We start from the raw sequence: 17,742 nt of genomic DNA, 5'->3' as shown, positions 1-17,742 counted from the left end.
TTTACTAGGGCATGCCCGTACTATATATATATCTAAAATTATATCCCCCCCCTCTATTTACATGAAATGGTTTGGTCCAAAGCGAACGGCTTGCGAGTACGGTGACAATCCCCCCCCTCTATTTACATGAAATGGTTTGGTCCAAAGCGAACGGCTTGCGAGTACGGTGACAATCCCCCCCCCCCCCCCTCTATTTACATGAAATGGTTTGGTCCAAAGCGAACGGCTTGCGGAGTTTGGTAAAGACAAATCGCAGTTACGATGAATCGCAAATTAGTTTTAATTAGTTTTAAAACATAGTTTAACGGCAACATAGTTTGCCAACGTGAAATAAATGAATACGCTCTCAAATGTGCCGTCCGAGGCAGAGTCTGTTCGCCACGTTCGGCACACGTGATAGCTCGCTGCTCTCTGATTGGTTGAATCGTTTTTTGGACATAGCTCGGTAACTACTTCTCCGATTAATATGAAACCTTGAAAAGGCACATCCTCAGGTCCCCAGCAATATACCTGGCAAGTTTAAAGTACATCGGACCCGTGGTTGTCGAGAAACAGCGGTCACAGACATACAGAGATTACTGGAATTATAGATAGATACCGTGTACCCCTTCCCTCACCGTCCTCCCCCCGCCTCCCCGGCCCTTTCCCTTCCACAGATCTCCCGATGTCCCTGTTCTCTACTGTTGTGCTTGTGTGCTTCCCTCTCTCTCCCCCATCTTGTCTCCCCCTCCCTTTATTGTTTTATGTGTCCATTAATGTTTTTAGTGTTTATTGTGCTAGCTCTTACACGAGCCACGATCGTGTATACAAAAAAAAAAAGTACTCAAATAGATAAGCATTAAATAATTTATCAAAAAATAAAAATCCAGTTTTTGCCAAAGCACTTTTTTTTCTTTCTTTTTTTGTGTATAGGATCGAGGCTTGTGTAAGAGCTAATATTAATCACATAAAAACAAACTGACACATAAAACATATGATAAAGGGAGCGGGAGACAAGATGGGGTGTGAGAGGGAAGCACACAAGAACAACAACAGCAGAGAACAGGGGCATCGGAAGATCTGTGGGAAGGAAAGGGCTTAGGGGGCATGGGAAGGGGGGCGGGGGTGGGAGAGGTATAAAACACATGGACACTGCTCGGACTTCCAGGAAAGAAGTCTGTATTTCAGAAAGGTGGATCTGAGGTGAGTTAACAGGGGTAGAAAAGATCAAGGTTTTGGATGGGGGAAGATAAGAGATGGTGGTGAACAGCTGTTTTGAAGATCTGGAGGGAGGAGTGGGATTGAAGAGAGTGAGGGAGTTTGTTCCAGAGGCGGGAGAAAAGAGGAATGAAAGAGTGAAGGTGAATAGAGAGTCTTAGCTCAAACTATTAACTATTGTGTAGTCTTTGTATTTATTGTATTAACTATTGTGTATTACAAGTCGTAACCTTTTCTCACTATTGTGTCCAAATTTCAGTTTCCTAGCTCAAAAGATGCCTGCGATATCGCCCGGACAAACAAACAAACAAACAACCGAGTTTAAAATTGAATACTCCCTTTCAGCGCACGTCATTGCCAGACCCCCCTACGGTGCCCGGCGATGACGTCATTCAGCACCTCGAGATGGAATAGGAAAGGAGCGGTGTATAATTAAATATTCATCTTGCTTCCAGTAAGAAATCATGCATTTTGTAAATCGCTTTTTATTTAACCTTCAATGGATGGAATGTTGTCGTGTTTGTTTAAAAAAAAATACATGTTTTCATCATATTAGAAAATGAAGCATCTTATTTCACATTGAGAATGTTTCTCGATACTGTATTTGAAAATCTTACCTGCCATGTTCTTTTTGTACTTGGATTGAAGCTGCAAATTAATATCGTTTGTTCATCAAAAGCACAAGCAATTTACTGCGGCCTCTGTCACCCTTTGTTTGCGTTTAGTTGGAGTTCTACTTATCGTAACGAACTATACAGGAGACCGTCTGAACTTTGGGCTGGCAGCGGAGCGTGCCCGGGCTGAAGGTATATCGGTAGCGATGGTCGTCGTCGCGGAAGACTGCGCACTCAGTTCTCCAGACAAGACCGCAGGCCGGCGTGGCTTGTGTGGAACCATCCTGGTGCACAAAGTGAGTGTTGAAAGTGAGAGCTCGGCTCCCTGGGTCAACCAGAGGCTTCACTGTCCACCTGTGTTTTTCGATTTTAAATATACTGTACATCAAGTCAATCGGATTCAAATTGATGATTTATGTGACTTTGACCTTTTGACCTATTGACCTCAAAAGAATAGGTTTCCAGCTTTTGACTAGCTCTGTCATTTGGTTAAGTTTCGTGAAGATCGGATTAGAATTGCGAACTGATGGTGACTGACACAGACACGTTCAGGGAACGAACATATGTGCGGATCTTAAAACTCACAAGTAATTAACGTACTGACAGGAAGGGGCACAGGTATTGCAGTTACCTTTGAAGCAGTCTAGTCTGGATTCGATTCCCGATCGGACTATAAACTGTCTGATTGGCAATTTTCAGGAAGGGAATTGCATCATAAAGTGCGATCGCTTGGCTGGATGTAAAGCCAGGTGTCCCCTCTGTTTTTCTGCCTGTCAGTGATGCAACCAGCGGCCATGTGCTGTCTACACGAGAGGAAATTGAAACACTAATGAAGACTGTTAGACATTTATGAAGACTTTGTTCGTTTATCGGATTATCCTCTCAAAGCATTGGCATCCATGGTAACCGATGATATAGACAGTCCCATCAACATACAGTTAATATCTGAGAAGGTCAACTGGATGTCAGGTTCTGTGTGATCTCCAATTAGCAAAAGCAAACTTAGGAGAAGTCGTTTTGCATCCACTGAAGAGGTTAACAAGGCCACATCCACCACTGAAGAGGTTAACAAGGCCATGTCCGCCACTGAAGAGGTTAACAAGGCCATGTCCGCCACTGAAGAGGTTTTACAAGGCCACGTCTGCCACTGAAGAGGTTAACAAGGCCACATCCGCCACTGAAGAGGTTAACGAGGCCATGCCCGCCACTGAAGAGGTTAACAAGGCCACGTCTGCCACTGAAGAGGTTAACAAGGCCACGTCCGCCACTGAAGAGGTTAACAAGGCCACGTCCTCCACTGAAGGGGTTAACAAAGCATTGCCCACCAACTGAAGAGGTTAACAATGCCACATCCACCACTGAAGAGGTTAACAAGGCCACTTCCGCCACTGAAGAGGTTAACGAGGCCACGTCCGCCACTGAAGAGGTTAACGAGGCCACGTCCGCCACGGAAGAGGTTAACAAGGCCACGTCCGCCACTGAAGAGGTTAACGAGGCCACGTCCGCCACTGAAAAGGTTAACGAGACCACATCCGCTGCATTAAGGATGGAAGGTTTGCGTGCTGGGACCACACTGTTGGTTGTCCGCTGGATGAAGACCTTTGAACAGGATAGAAATTGTGTGTAATAACGTGACATGAGTAAAGTTTGTCGATGGTACCATGTCCATCATGCTGTGTTGTGGCACGACCTTCGGGATGACTCTCGTACAATTTTACCAGATCCTTCCTGTTCGCCCTTCTGCGCAGAACTTCCTGTTCTGCGCCGAGTGGGTTCATCAAAAATGTAGTGGTCTGAGAGGGTCATTAACCAGTGTGGCAGCTACATTCAAATGTAAGGTGTGCACAGAGGGAGCTGCAGATGGAGGAAATGTTGAGTTGGATCTTGGAGACGGCGTGAAGCTGGAAGGTGTGAAAACATTTTGCTACCTCGGAGACATGCTGAATGGAGAAGGTGGATCAGACTTGGCAACGGTTGCTAGAGTGAGATGTGCATGGAAGAAGTTTCGGGAACTGAGTGGCGTGCTGATGAGGGGAGTGTCGTTGAAGCTGAAGGGAAAGGTGTATGCTGCATGTGTGAGAAGTGTTATGATTTATGGGAGCGAGACATAGGTAATGAACGTAGAGCAGCAACGAAGGCTGGAAAGGGTAGAAATGCGAATGGTTCGGTGGATGTGTGGAGTATCGTTGAGAGAGAGGAAGACAAATGATGAATTGCGAAAGATGATGTGAATAGAGCCTGTGATGGATGCTGTGAAGAGAAACAGGTTGAGATGGTTTGGTCATGTGTTGAGGAAGGATGAAAGTGACTAGTTGAGAAGAGTGATGGAAATGAATGTAGAAGAAAGTAGAGGACGGGGAAGACCGAGAAAGACTTGGCTAAAGATGGTGGAAGAAGAAATGCGGGCAAGGGGGTTAACAAGGAGTGATGCAGAAAATAGGGCAAAATAGAGAAGATTGTCATGGGGCCCGCAAGGCTAACCCCCGCTCCAGCAGGGAAAATGGCCTTAAAATGCATGTTGTTGTTGTTGTCTTCCTGTTCGCCCTTGTGTAAATAATTTTTGATGTACGTCTTTTCCTTCTGGAATGTCATGAAGTGAGGCATTCGGGCTGTTCATCCAAAATACGTCTCTTGTGGCCTTAGATTGCTGGAGCCCTTGCAGCAGAATCCAAAGGCCTGAAGGAAATTGCTGAGATTGCATCTTCCGCAGTGAAGAGCATGGGTAAGACCTCGCGGGGTTACGATAGCAAAGTGATTGGTTGCAATGTTTGTACATTCTGGAAATCTATCTGCAGTTGCATGTCCTCCATCCAGGTACCATTGGGGTGAGTCTCTCGGCCTGCTCTCTGCCCGGCCGTGGTCCCTCGTTTCATCTGGACGCACATGAGATGGAACTCGGCCTCGGTAAGACGCACACCAGACGCACACAACATAAAGCAAACAGATTGAGTAGAGACTGCTGAACTGTTCGTGTTCATGTACACACAGCCATTTCTGCATACACGGCTTGTACCTGGACATACGTGGGCCAAGTATAACGGAGACGGAGGAAACTCAGATAATCTAAATTTCTGCAAAATTAAAAGGAAGGATGTTCTTGAGCAGGTTACCATCATCTTGAGCAGGTTACCACCAAATAATGTACCGTTGCTCGACGATCATGAACTCGCGTGTGTGTTTCATGTAGGGGTACATGGAGAAGCCGGTGTGAAAAGAATGCAGGTAAGTTGTTCAAGGTAATGATTACAAACGATAACTGATTTTTCTAACTTGGGCATCTTGTGTAGCTGTTGTTTTTGGTTACCTGCTGCCTCCAGATCCTCCCTGCCGATGAAACGGTGCGAGTGATGTTTGAACACATGACGGATCCCAAGAGCGACTCTCATCTCGTATTCGGAGCAGGTTACCTGAACCGTGCATCGCAGATGCCTCGTTCTCAGACCCACGACTCATTGCTTTGCACCTGCCCAGAGTTTGCACGTCGCCCTGTGTCTGGCCTAGTCATTGCAATAGCACGTTTCTTAGCAACGTTGGTCAGGGTGTGGCCTCGTCATCCACGATGACGGATACCTGTCGACATTGTTTACAAAATACACCTTTGTGCAAGTGGAACGCCTCATTTAAACAATGCCTTTCGTTTTTGCAGGTGACAATGTGGCTTTGATGGTCAACAACCTGGGTGGAACATCTTACCTGGAACTCAGCATCATCGCAAGAGCTGCCGTTGGTTACCTCGGTGAGTTAGATCTCTGGCTAACCACCTTTTGTTGACACTCCTGTTGGTTATCTCCATTATCATTGTAACCTCATTGGCTGACGGGAAGAAGTTCAAGTTCTGAAGTAGAAGGTTGACAGTAGTCCTGGAACTTTCTTTGAAAGGTGTTTGATTTTAGCTGAAGGTCTGACATTCCTTTTTAGCTCACCTGGACTTTAGTCTGGTGAGCTTGTGCGATCGAGCAGTGTCGGTAGGTAAGTCAGTCAGTCAGTGAGTCCGTAAACACTTCAGTCATTATCGCTTGAACCAAACACACGATTTTGATGAAACTTGGCCACAAAGCTTCATACCTGATGCCTAATGGAGGTGCACCTCCTCCTGTATAATTTTTGATAATTGTGATGTCATAGGTCACGTGGTACAGGCGCCATGTTGGAAAAAATTTGCACCTCCATATCTCCGAAACCGCTCCATGGAGAAAATTGAAACGTGGCTCATTGTAACGAACCCCACGTGGGGAATAAGTGTTGTTAACAATGACGTCATTGGTGCCTTAATTATGACGTCATCATTTGACAAGTACAAAGCTTAGTCCGATCAGTTTGAAATTTCTTGAGCGTGATGTACACAATTATATTAGAGAATATATATGTATGATGTCATCGGTCACGTGGTCTGGCAGCCATATTGGATCAAAGAATAAAAAACAAAAGCATTGGCTCGCACCATGTTGACTGCGTGAGATCAGTATTCTATGAAGACCATATAATTCTACTTGAACCGCTTTGCGATGTTCGTCACGTGATTCTCATTTCTCTTCTGCTCTCGCAAACGAATGAGGAACGTAACATTGGTTACCGCGACTCGTGTCTGTTGTAGTCTCGCAATATTGCTGAACCTCATTTACGTTTCTCGCCCCTTGATGGATTCAGAGAGCAAAGGCCTGACTATCGGGAGGGCCTACGTTGGGACATTTATGAGTTCATTGGACATGGCTGGTGTCTCACTTACCGTAATGCACTTGGACCCATGCAGAACTTCCTGCCTCGGTAAGTCGGACACCTTTAACGTATTTTCCCATGTGCTATATACGCACCCATCAAATTGGGACTCGGTGTCTGAAAAATACGTGTACTTGAACATAATAAATTGCAATGTATATTAAGTGAGAATCGGTGTGATGCGCACCCGCTGGCATTCGGAGTGTGGCCCATGTCCACAGGAAGTCTAAAGGCATCGATGACTATGAGAGTCGGAGCGATCATTGCTGTGTTTTATAAAAGGAAGAGGAAATAAGTAAATATATGACATCTTAAATAAGTTAATTTGACTTAAATAAATATGACTTTAAAATATATGACTTCAACAAGTAAATAAATAGACAAATACACGAGACACAACACAGATACATCAATGTGAAATTTACCTTCATTGCTTGAGATGTTAGTCATTAATTGGGTATTTAACTAACTAGTACACCCGCTAACTACGGATGGGGCAGAAAGGGTCATTCCTCTTTGGGGTATATAGATTACAGTCGATCTATGGTCGGGTCTCAAGAACATTGGGTGTGTTCATTTACCAAGGTTCTTGTGGAGAGATCGCCGAGTGGTTTAAACATTCGAGCAAGCACTCCATTCAAAACCGTTAAGGAACGGCTGGCTTAGCAAGTGCAAGCTAGCTGCTTGGTAAAGGAGCACAACCCGGGCTTCCTCCCTTTCAGTTTTGTGTTAAACAGAAGGAGAGAGTTTCAAAAGTTCACTACGAAAAACGCCACGTTAGCGCCAGGAAGGGCCATGTTATTAACCCAACATTTGTGGGTTATATAGAGTATAGTAGATCTTCGCTCAGTTCTTTAAGTAAAACTTACCTCACGGATGTCGGGATTCCTCCAAATTTCTTCATTTAGTGTTATAAATAGCATTAGCGACTGTTTAAAAAGCTAATCATACGTGTTTGTGGTTCATAGTATTTATTACTGTTCATTGAAGCTCATTACTTCTGGTAGAGGTCGTTGCTCCCACGAAAACGCCATTATATATATATATATATATATATATATATATATATATATATTTGTTACGGTCCGCGGTTAAGGATGGTATGTTTGCCGAGCGGAGGCACCGATGACTATGAGACTATGAGAGTGACTATGAGAGTGACTATGAGAGTGAGAGATGACTATGACAACCTAACAGTTTCCCCGATTCACCCAATTCACTCGAACGTTGGCCGTATTGCGCCACAGATATTCAATGAGGGAAAACTCTAAAGCGACCGAATGTAAAGAGGAAGAAGAAGACGTACAGAGGAGTAACGGGATTTATTATTTACACACACAAGCAAAAAGGAGCAGTCACGGTTATTTACAGGGGACATGAAAAAGCAGGTGACACAGTGAAAATTACTAGCTTATACAAACTTAATTAACTACCCAGGACAGAACAAACAGAAACGGACTCACACGGGGAATTGCAGCGTGGATTGGCTGGAAGGAGAGGGAGGTTCAACGGGTCCGGCAGCACGATCGGCGCGTTGGGCAGCCGCCGTTCCTTCGCGGCCCTGCTCAAAACCACCGTCCAGGCCCCAAGCGGCTGTTGAGTGTTGTTGCTGCTGTTGAGTGTTGTTGCTGCTGTGGACGCTGCTGCTGGCGAGCAAGGCGACGAATAGCAGGCTTTGTGCTTCCCTGGATGATCTCCTTTGAACAAGAATCGCTGCTGGATGATCTCCCTCCTCTCTCTTGGACCTCACAACCCAGCTCTCTCTTGGACCCCTTTTTTTTCGCATCTTCTTGCGCGCGCCTTTATAGCGCCTCCGGCGATTAAGCCGCCGGCCTTTTGGACACGCCCATCGGTGTGCTCACCTCGGCCATGGTTGGTCGCGCGACCCTCTGGCTCCGCCCTTGATGACGACGGGCGGGCACGCCTTTCTTCCCCGACCCTGCCTCGTGGCCAATGGCGGCAATTGTAGTTGGCAATGCGAATGGCAATTGACGAAAGGGGAAATGGAGGTTTTGGGAATGGGAATGAAGGATGAAGGGAATCTATCTTTTTCACTTGGTGCAATGGAGTGTCATTTTAATGGAAGACAAGGCCTTACCCTAAAACACATAATAAGGATATAAACTACTGAACAAGGGTATTATAGTGTCCTTCAATGGATGCTTTATGGAATTAACTACCGGGACGCCCTTTGACCTTTACACAACACTGGAGGCAGGAGGGGCCAGAATCAAACAATGTTACACAGCAATTTACCACAATACAACACAATAAAAAAATACAATCCTCATATCCGCAACACTGCACCCTCCTCCTCTTAGGCACGGCCCGGGCCTACAACTTTAATTTAGTGTGACACGTAGGTGTAGTTCCCTCTACTTTTAACCTGACCCTGAGTGCGACAGTTTTAAAACATAAATAAATATGTCCCGCTGCTCCATTGCACCCTGCCTAACAGACTCACGCCCACAGTTAACCGAATTGCGGCATGGTCTTCAAACTACACACTGACGGTGGGGAGCATTATTTACAATTGACGCTACTTTATTTACAAAACGCAACCCAGGACCTGTGATTGTTCTTTCTGGGGGGGAGACAGTCTGCTCTGCATCAATGAACCATGAAAGCACCCATAACGCACCAACACACCCTCAAGCACCAATCGGTGCACAGTCACCATTGTTCATGAAAAAAAATAAAAACAACAACCCCTAACCCTGCAGGTGGTCTCTTGCTCTTCGGCTCCCTCTGCTGGCTATTATTATTTCTTCCAGTTGTTGTCTTTTTCCTTTGCTGGCGGCCTATTTGCAATAAAAAATGCACCCAATGTGTCCATGTTTTTATTTATGGCCCACAGGGGCCGACTATGTATGGTTCACCTGTGGGGCATCGGTGCCCTGTGGCCAAGGTCCGCCAGCAAGATTTCGGGCCTTCATGGCCGGTTCCAGCAGAGGGGCCATGCCCCAACCCATGGGGTCCATAAATGGTGCTCGGCCACAGACATGTGGTCCATAATGTGGTGCATCGATGCAGACAGCTGATTCTGGCAGTTCCGGGCGCACAATGGCGGACTCACGCACGCTCCCCTCGGCGCCCAATGGCGCACAGGTCATGTGGGAGACAAAAGGGGATAAAGACAGATGAGCGAGGGGAAAGGTCACAAGGGTACACATCAACAAAGGCAATGCAAGGCGAAGTGCGTACGGAGAGCGAAGTGAGAAAGCTCGTCCCTACCGTACGTCACCCCCCCCCCCCCCCCCCCCGTCACCTACACTACCCTTGCCCTTACCCCATATGTACAAAATCTACACATTACAAATTCGTCACTACTGTCACGTCTTCCCCATATTTCCCCTATACCAAATTCGTCTCCACAATCCCTCTACTTCAAAATTTGCCATCACCCAATTCACCATCAATCCTCATAAGGAGGCAGAGATGGAACATCAAGCACAATGTCACACCCACGTCATGATGCGTCTCACCTTCCAAAACATTTGCACATAAAAATAACAAAACATGGCATGGTGTGGAGTTACGTCACCTCAGGTGAGTGGATGCAGATGGTGCGAGGAGACTTCAATCCTAACTATCCTCTAAATGACTTTAACACACTTTACACTACCCGGGGTCTTTCCCTGCCAAGCCATTGGCCAACTTACTCTATGGGTTTTAAGAACCAAATTCCCATTGACCAAACTGTGGTGCTTCATCAATTTGGGGTCTCACTCCCCCGATTCATCTCCCGGTGCCCTTGCACGATTTCTGGGCTGAGACGTGTAGCTCTCCCAGCTGGTCTACCCACCTGCACACCTCCACCACTGTAGTTGCCACCCGAGCTTACCTAGCTCCTCACCCTAACCTATCTAATTGGGGAAGGCCCCTCCTGGCTCTGTCACCCCTTGGTGCCCTCTGGCACTGGGCTACCCGGGTCCGTCCTCCGGATCCTCGGGCCCCATCCACAACAACTCTACCGGCTCCCAGAGCCCACCTGCGGCCTCACCTGGCCGACATCCTCACAGTGGTGGAGTGCCCAAACCAACTACACACACTAACAGGCTACACGCCCAGCCATTTCCACAACACTATCCATAAGTTTCCACCATACTCACTCCACGACCATCCATTCCAATACTCCATATATTCCACACTCCATGTATTCCACACTCCATTCTCCATTCACCTGTTGTTGCACACCTGTGCAATCTTACCTGGTGCCACCTGCACCCTCCTTCCTTCCTGGACCATTTGGTCAATACAACTCACATCACTATCACTATCACTCTCACACTGCTCCATACACCTGTCCAGTTGCACACCTGTGCAATCACACCTGTTCACCATACACTTTTCACAATACACTTCTAAATACACCTCCAACACTCACACGACATCATCTAAACTACCTGTTGCCCTGCTAACTTAGTGCTCCCCGTCTTCCCTTTAAACTAAGCACATACCACGTCATTATCATCCACACTAATCTACCTGCGTCCCCACTACAGGTATCATTGTCACTAACTAATCTTAACGTTACCTAAGGTCATCTTCTAGATCCCAACACATTATCCAAACCCTCCCTCGGCGAGCTTTCACTGCCATAAACCCCATAACTAGTGCTCCTTTGCCCCCGCTGTGAGGGATGACCGAGTTGCCATCCCTCCACATCGGGTATCTTTCACTACCAATTTTGCTCACCAAATTTCAGCCAATCAAAAATTTGCCAATCACTACCCATCATCTGCCAATCATTACCGCCAATCATCAATTTTTGCTTTTTTTCAATTTCGGGGCCAAAACACTATCCTCGTCATCACAGTCTACTTACTAGTGCCTCTCGGTGCACCAATTCACTTCCAAAGCTCGGCTTCATACAGCCGAGCAATGAATGCGGGTTGCTTGGTGCCGGCGGCTGGATACGTCCCGCATTCGGTGCAGGGAAGGACGCTTACCCGGGCCGAGATCCCACGCACCATCTCGGCACAGAGCCGTCCAATGGCCCGATCTCGACCTGCCGGAGCACCTCAACAAAAAGGGGTCGCCATGGCGACCCTTCCTATCGGGCTGCCCGCTCCGCCTAGTGGAGCACGGACGCGGCCGTTCCAAGCGCGGCCCAGCGTGGATCACGTACGGCGGTCCTTTCGAACCCGCCGTGGTTCGGATCCCCGCTGGTCCTCGCGGCACGCGAAACCCAGCACGCACCGAGGGCCCGATTCGGCTATAAGTCGCTCTAACCGCTAACCCGGTTACCGTCGATGCCTCACCTGCAAACCCGGTTACCGTCGATGCCTCACCTGCATACTTACACCCCGAAGCCCGTTCCTTGCTCACACATCCAGCCGTCTCCCTGCTCTTGGTCATTTCACCTTCGCTTACACACCCAGGTACACTCATTCCGCTCACAGACCTGGTCACACACCTGACAACCTCACACCTTTGCACACACTCGTTGTTCGCACACCTCACCAACACACCTCTTCGCGCCCCCTTCTCGGTCACCTCCTCTGTGACAATCACAGGTGTGCTCTCACTCGCACACCCAACCACGTGCCTCACTACCAACTCAAGTGTGCATTCCCACACACGCTCTACCATTCCAGGTGTGCATCCTTCCATTCCAGGTGTACATCCTCTCTCACCTGTCACAACCAACTCACGCTCCGTGTCACTCTCACTACTTTCACCACCACTCTTGACAGCGCACTCACCCTTACTCTCGACAGCGCACTCTTTCCTCATGCACCTGTCCGTTACACACCTTTCTCGCACACACTCTTCCGTTACTTCCTCCGTAACACTCACCACAGGCGTGCACTTTCTTGTTACACCCTCTGTAACACTCCTCACTACGCGCTTCCATGTGCTCCCTCGCACACGCGCTACGACCGACTCACTCTCGACAGCACACTCACTCCTCGGCGCGCACTTTTTCCTCACACACCCCAGAGTCGGACATTCTCGCACACCCCCTCCTTCGCACACCGTACCTGTCGCACACTTCACCAACGGCCTCTCACGAACACCCGGATCCAAATCAACCCCCAAGCCGACTGAAGCTCCCCTCACATCATGTACATTTCCTCGTATATCGCCACTCACCTTGGCACCTCGTCTCCGCACCTCCTTCACCACCTGCAAACTTTATTTGGTTAGCGAGCACATCATCACGATTTGAGCACCGACCTTGTACATATTCCATCACCTCCTCCTGTATTTCTCTCTTAGTTTCTGTCCGTCTCTTCTTAATTTCACTCACCTCTTCTTCCACTTCCTCTAATTTTTGCTTCACCTCTTTTATTTCCCAGTGCGTCTCCTCAAGTTCGTCCTCTAAGGCTATTTTGACCGTCTCTATGTGCGTCCTCACCTCTCGGTCCTTCGTCTCCATTACTTCTGTCACCTCTTCCAACCTCGTTGTCAGTCCCTCACGTACCATCTGACATTGCCTCTGTGTCGCTATCAAGTCATTTTTAATGTCGTTTTGTGTCGCTTTTAACCCTCCTAGTACCGCAGTGTTCCTTTGAACCTGCTCCACTAACTCCGTCTATCCCACCGTCAGCTGTTCCACCTCCTCCGTCAGGTCCTCTATGCCCCCTTGTAACTTTGCCGTCCCATTTCTCACCTCTTTCTCCATACGCTTTTCACCTCGCTTTACCCTCCTCGCGTACCCCCGAGACCTCCTCACTTACACCTCGTCGTATCTCCTCCTTCATCTCCTCCCTCTCTTTTGTAGATGCCACCCTCATCTGTCCCAATTCATCCCTCTGAGCATCCAGTTTGGTTTCTACCCCGATTTTCACCTCTTCTATCTGCTCTCCCATTTGTTTAATTTCTCGGGCGGATTGCTCCCCTATTTCCCGCAATTTGCCTTCCATTCTATCTTCTAGCCCCCTTAACCCATTTTTCACCCCTTCTATCCCATTGTCTAACCCCTCAAATTTCTTGTCTAACCCCTTAAAATTATTGTCTATCTTCCCAATTTGAGCACTGGTACCCCTCGCTTCGTCCCTCATTGCCCCCAATTGCTCACCCTGAGCATCCATCCGGTTCCCCAATTACTGACTATCAGCCCTCGCTTCGTCCCTTAATTGCTTACCCATTTTGTCCATAAGGGCCCCCATTTGCAGCATAAAAAGGTTCAAATCCACCGGTGGCGCTGCTGCGGTCGCGGGCGCCGTAGCCATGTGCGAGGCGTCATTTTGCGCGCCTGAAACCTCGTGCGCGAGAGCGCCATTTTGCGCGCCTGAAACCTCCTCAACCACATTGCCAATGTTCTCCTTCTCTCTTTCATCCACATACATTTCCCCGAGGTCCTGGGTCGATTCTACCCCGTCTATCTCTCCCACCGACATCCCGTCGCCTTGACCAGCCATGGCGCGATTTCAAAATTCGGGTTTTGTAAAACAAAAGCAATTTTGGTACTTTGTAATTTTGAGCGCGTTAAGCGCTTCAGGTCCGAATCCGACACTTCTGACACCAATTGTTACGCCAATAGTACAATTGGTGTTCCAAAATTTGGGCTAAATAAATTTAGTCCCAGGTCCGAATCCGACACTCCTGACACTAATTGTTACGGTCCGCTGTTAAGGATGGTATGTTTGCCGAGCGGAGGCACCGCGACCTAACAGTTTCCCTGATTCACCCGATTCACCCAGACGTTGGCCGTATCGCGCCACAGCTATTCAATATGGAAAAGACAAAGACAACGGATGTGAAGAAAAAGGAATAAGAAGACGAAAAAAAGGTTGAAAATACTACTAAATTTATTTACTATTTACAGGCTCAAAATAACCAAGGAGAAGGAAAGATAATAAAATAATATACAGAAGCTTTTAGAGACACAGTGAAAATACTAGCTTATACAAACTTAATTAACTACCCAGGACAGAACAAACAGAAACGGACTCACACGGGGAATTGCAGAGTGGATTGGCTGGAAGGAGAGGGAGGTCCAACGGGTCCGGCAGCACGATCGGCGCGTTGGGCAGCCGCCGTTCCTTCGCGGCCCTGCTCAAAACCGCCGTCCAGGCCCCAAGCGGCTGTTGAGTGTTGTTGCTGCTGTTGAGTGTTGTTGCTGCTGTGGCCGCTGCTGCTGGCGAGCAAGGCGACGAATAGCAGGCTTTGTGCTTCCCTGGATGATCTCCTTTGAACAAGAATCGCTGCTGGATGATCTCCCTCCTCTCTCTTGGACCTCACAACCCAGCTCTCTCTTGGACCCCTTTTTTTTTGCAGCTTCTTGCGCGCGCGCGCCTTTATAGCGCCTCCGGCGATTAAGCCGCCGGCCTTTTGGACACGCCCATCGGTGTGCTCACCTCGGCCATGGTTGGTCGCGCGACCCTCTGGCTCCGCCCTTGATGACGACGGGCGGGCACGCCTTTCTTCCCCGGCCCTGCCTCGTGGCCAATGGCGGCAATTGTAGTTGGCAATGCGAATGGCAATTGACGAAAGGGGAAATGGAGGTTTTGGGAATGGGAATGAAGGATGAAGGGAATCTATCTTTTTCACTTGGTGCAATGGAGTGTCATTTTAATGGAAGACAAGGCCTTACCCTAAAACACATAATAAGGATATAAACTACTGAACAAGGGTATTATAGTGTCCTTCAATGGATGCTTTATGGAATTAACTACCGGGACGCCCTTTGACCTTTACACAACACTGGAGGCAGGAGGGGCCAGAATCAAACAATGTTACACAGCAATTTACCACAATACAACACAATAAAAAAATACAATCCTCATATCCGCAACAATATATATATATATATATATATATATATAAAATAACCACCTTTAGAGGCAATTTTTCCCCGCAGAGCGGGGGTTGGCCTTTTTCGGGAACCGTGGTTGTTGTTGTTTTTTTGGTCCCCTTTTTGAGGCAATGTTTTACGGCCGGATGCACTTCCTGACGCCAACCCTTTTTGCCGCCTTTAACGACAAACAGGGAATTACCAGTGAACTGGTACTCAATTAGCCGACCTCGGAAGGATGACAGGCTGAGTCAACCCCCCTGGCGTTAATTCAGCGATCGACCGGGATTCTAACCCAGGATCCTAGGATCCTAAGCCGGCACCCTAGCCGCTAGCCCAACACCAGGGTTGTAAAAGTAAAACTTACCTCACGGATGTCGGGATTCCTCCAAATTTCTTCATTTAGTGTTAGAAACAGCATTAGCGACTGTTTAAAAAGCTAATCATACGTGTTTGTGGTTCATAGTATTTATTACTGTTCATTGAAGCTCATTACTTCTGGTAGAGGCCGTTGCTCCCACGAAAACGCCATGATAAGTTATTTATATACATTGACTCGCCGGAAAAACCCCTTGGGGAGGAGGGATATTATTGGTAGTAATATTGTTTTGTAATAACATTAATATTACGCTATTATCGTTAGTTTTGTTATTCGAAGTGGCCATGGAAAAACGCCACGATAATGCTAACTTAATATGGATATACACCTCAACACGCAACCCCATTGACGGCAATGGCGGGGAAAACCGCTCGGGGGAGAAAACCCCCTTGGGGAGGGGGCAAATGAATGCGCTACAACCTTCATTGTGTAACCCTTGGTCATCCTGTCAAGTTTGGTTGAGATTGGATAAATAACGACAGAATGTATTGGCATCAAAAATTCATCGGACAGACATAAATGGCGTATTTTAGTATGATTAACACTCATTAACTCACTTGCAATTATTGAAATACAGTCACGTGTGGCGTTCATCAATTACTGATCGGTGTTTGTTTTTTGTGTACAAAGTCGAGGCTCGTGGAAGAGCTAGGGCAGAATGGAAGGGAATTTAATGGAGAGGGGAACAAAGGGAGGCCCATAGATGCTGCAGAACAAAAGGAGCAACAGAAAGAAGGGTAAATGCACCAACAATGGGGATGAGGGATAAAATAGAGGGAGACTTGGAGAATCAAGGGGCACGAGAGGATGAATGCGGTGGACAAGATGGATACAGACGGAAACTCTCAGGACGGAAAACTAGAAATTTGGAAGGAGGTGCCTTGGGGGAGGTTAACCATGAGGTGGGAGGTTAACAATGATGTGGGAGGTTAACCGCGGTAGAAAAGATCATGGTTTTGGATGAGGATGATCTAATATGGTGGGGAACAGCTGTCTTCAACCGGAGGGAAGAATGGGATTGAAGAGAATGTGGAAGTTGCTTCCACAACAACAAACAACAACAACAGGCATTTTAAGGCCATTTTCCCTGCTAGAGCGGGGGTGAGCCTTGCGGTACCCATGACAATCTTCTCCATTTTGCCCTATTTTCTGCATCTCCCCTTGTTAACCCCCTTGCCCGCATTTCTTCTTCGACCATCTTTAGCCAAGTCTTTCTCGGTCTTCCCCGTCCTCTACTTCCTTCTACATTCATTTCCATCACTCTTCTCAACCAGTCACTTTCATCCTTCCTCAACACATGACCAACCCATCTCAAACTGTTTCTCTTCACAGCATCCATCACAGGCTCTATTCCCATCATCTTTCGCAATTCATCATTTGTCTTCCTCTCTCTCTCAACGATACTCCACACATCCACCGAACCATTCGCATTTCCACCCTTTCCAGCCTTCGTTGCTGCTCTACGTTCATTACCCATGTCTCGCTCCCATAAATTATAACACTTCTCACACATGCAGCATACACCTTTCCCTTCAGTTTCAATGACACTCCACGCCACTCAGTTCTCGAAACTTCTTCCATGCACATCTCACTCTTGCAACCGTTGCCGAGTCTGATCCAACTTCTCCATTCAGCATGTCTCCTCGGTAACAAAATGTTTTCACACCTTCCAGCTTCACGCCGTCTCCAAGATCCAACTCAACATTTCCTCCATCTGCAGCTCCCACTGTGCACACCTTACACTTGAATGTAGCTGCCACACTGGTTAATGACCCTCTCAAACCACAACATTTTTGATGAACCCACTCAGCGCACATTGTACATTTAATGGAATTCACTCCGACACCCTTCCTGCACACAGCACACGGCCACTTCCCAGTTCTTTCCACCTCACCACATGCTTTACCACTTGCCATCGCCTTCGTTTTTCCGATATTCACCTTCAGACCTTTTGTCTCCATACATTCCTTCCACTTGTTCATCTTCTCCTTCAGTCCATCCATACTTTCTGCAATCAACACCAGATCATCTGCATACAACAACTCCCATGGTAAACCCTCCTTTACGTTCTGAGCCAGCACCTCCATCAC

At 47.5% G+C, this 17,742-nt stretch overlaps 1 protein-coding gene across 3 annotated transcripts in view; it reads left to right on the top strand.

Moving 5' to 3' along the window:
* The window catches only part of TKFC (triokinase and FMN cyclase), a 72,086-nt gene that overhangs the window by 33,066 nt on the left and 21,278 nt on the right, over positions 1-17,742 (top strand). For all 3 annotated transcript variants that reach the window (XR_013623656.1, XM_068115200.2, XM_078779292.1), the window contains 7 exons: positions 1,923-2,107; positions 4,455-4,533; positions 4,626-4,715; positions 4,999-5,033; positions 5,129-5,213; positions 5,458-5,547; positions 6,459-6,575. Coding sequence is in view for 2 of the 3 variants with exons in the window: in XM_068115200.2 (XP_067971301.2) it covers positions 1,923-2,107; positions 4,455-4,533; positions 4,626-4,715; positions 4,999-5,033; positions 5,129-5,213; positions 5,458-5,547; positions 6,459-6,575 (681 nt within the window). In the remaining variant the exon portion in view is untranslated. The remainder of the gene's footprint in view (positions 1-1,922; positions 2,108-4,454; positions 4,534-4,625; positions 4,716-4,998; positions 5,034-5,128; positions 5,214-5,457; positions 5,548-6,458; positions 6,576-17,742) is intronic.

This window comes from Myxine glutinosa, chromosome 5, assembly GCF_964187855.1.
Source record: "Myxine glutinosa chromosome 5, kmMyxGlut1.1, whole genome shotgun sequence".
NCBI classification, from domain to species: domain Eukaryota; kingdom Metazoa; phylum Chordata; class Myxini; order Myxiniformes; family Myxinidae; genus Myxine; species Myxine glutinosa.
This window is presented reverse-complemented; position numbering and strand designations above follow the sequence as displayed.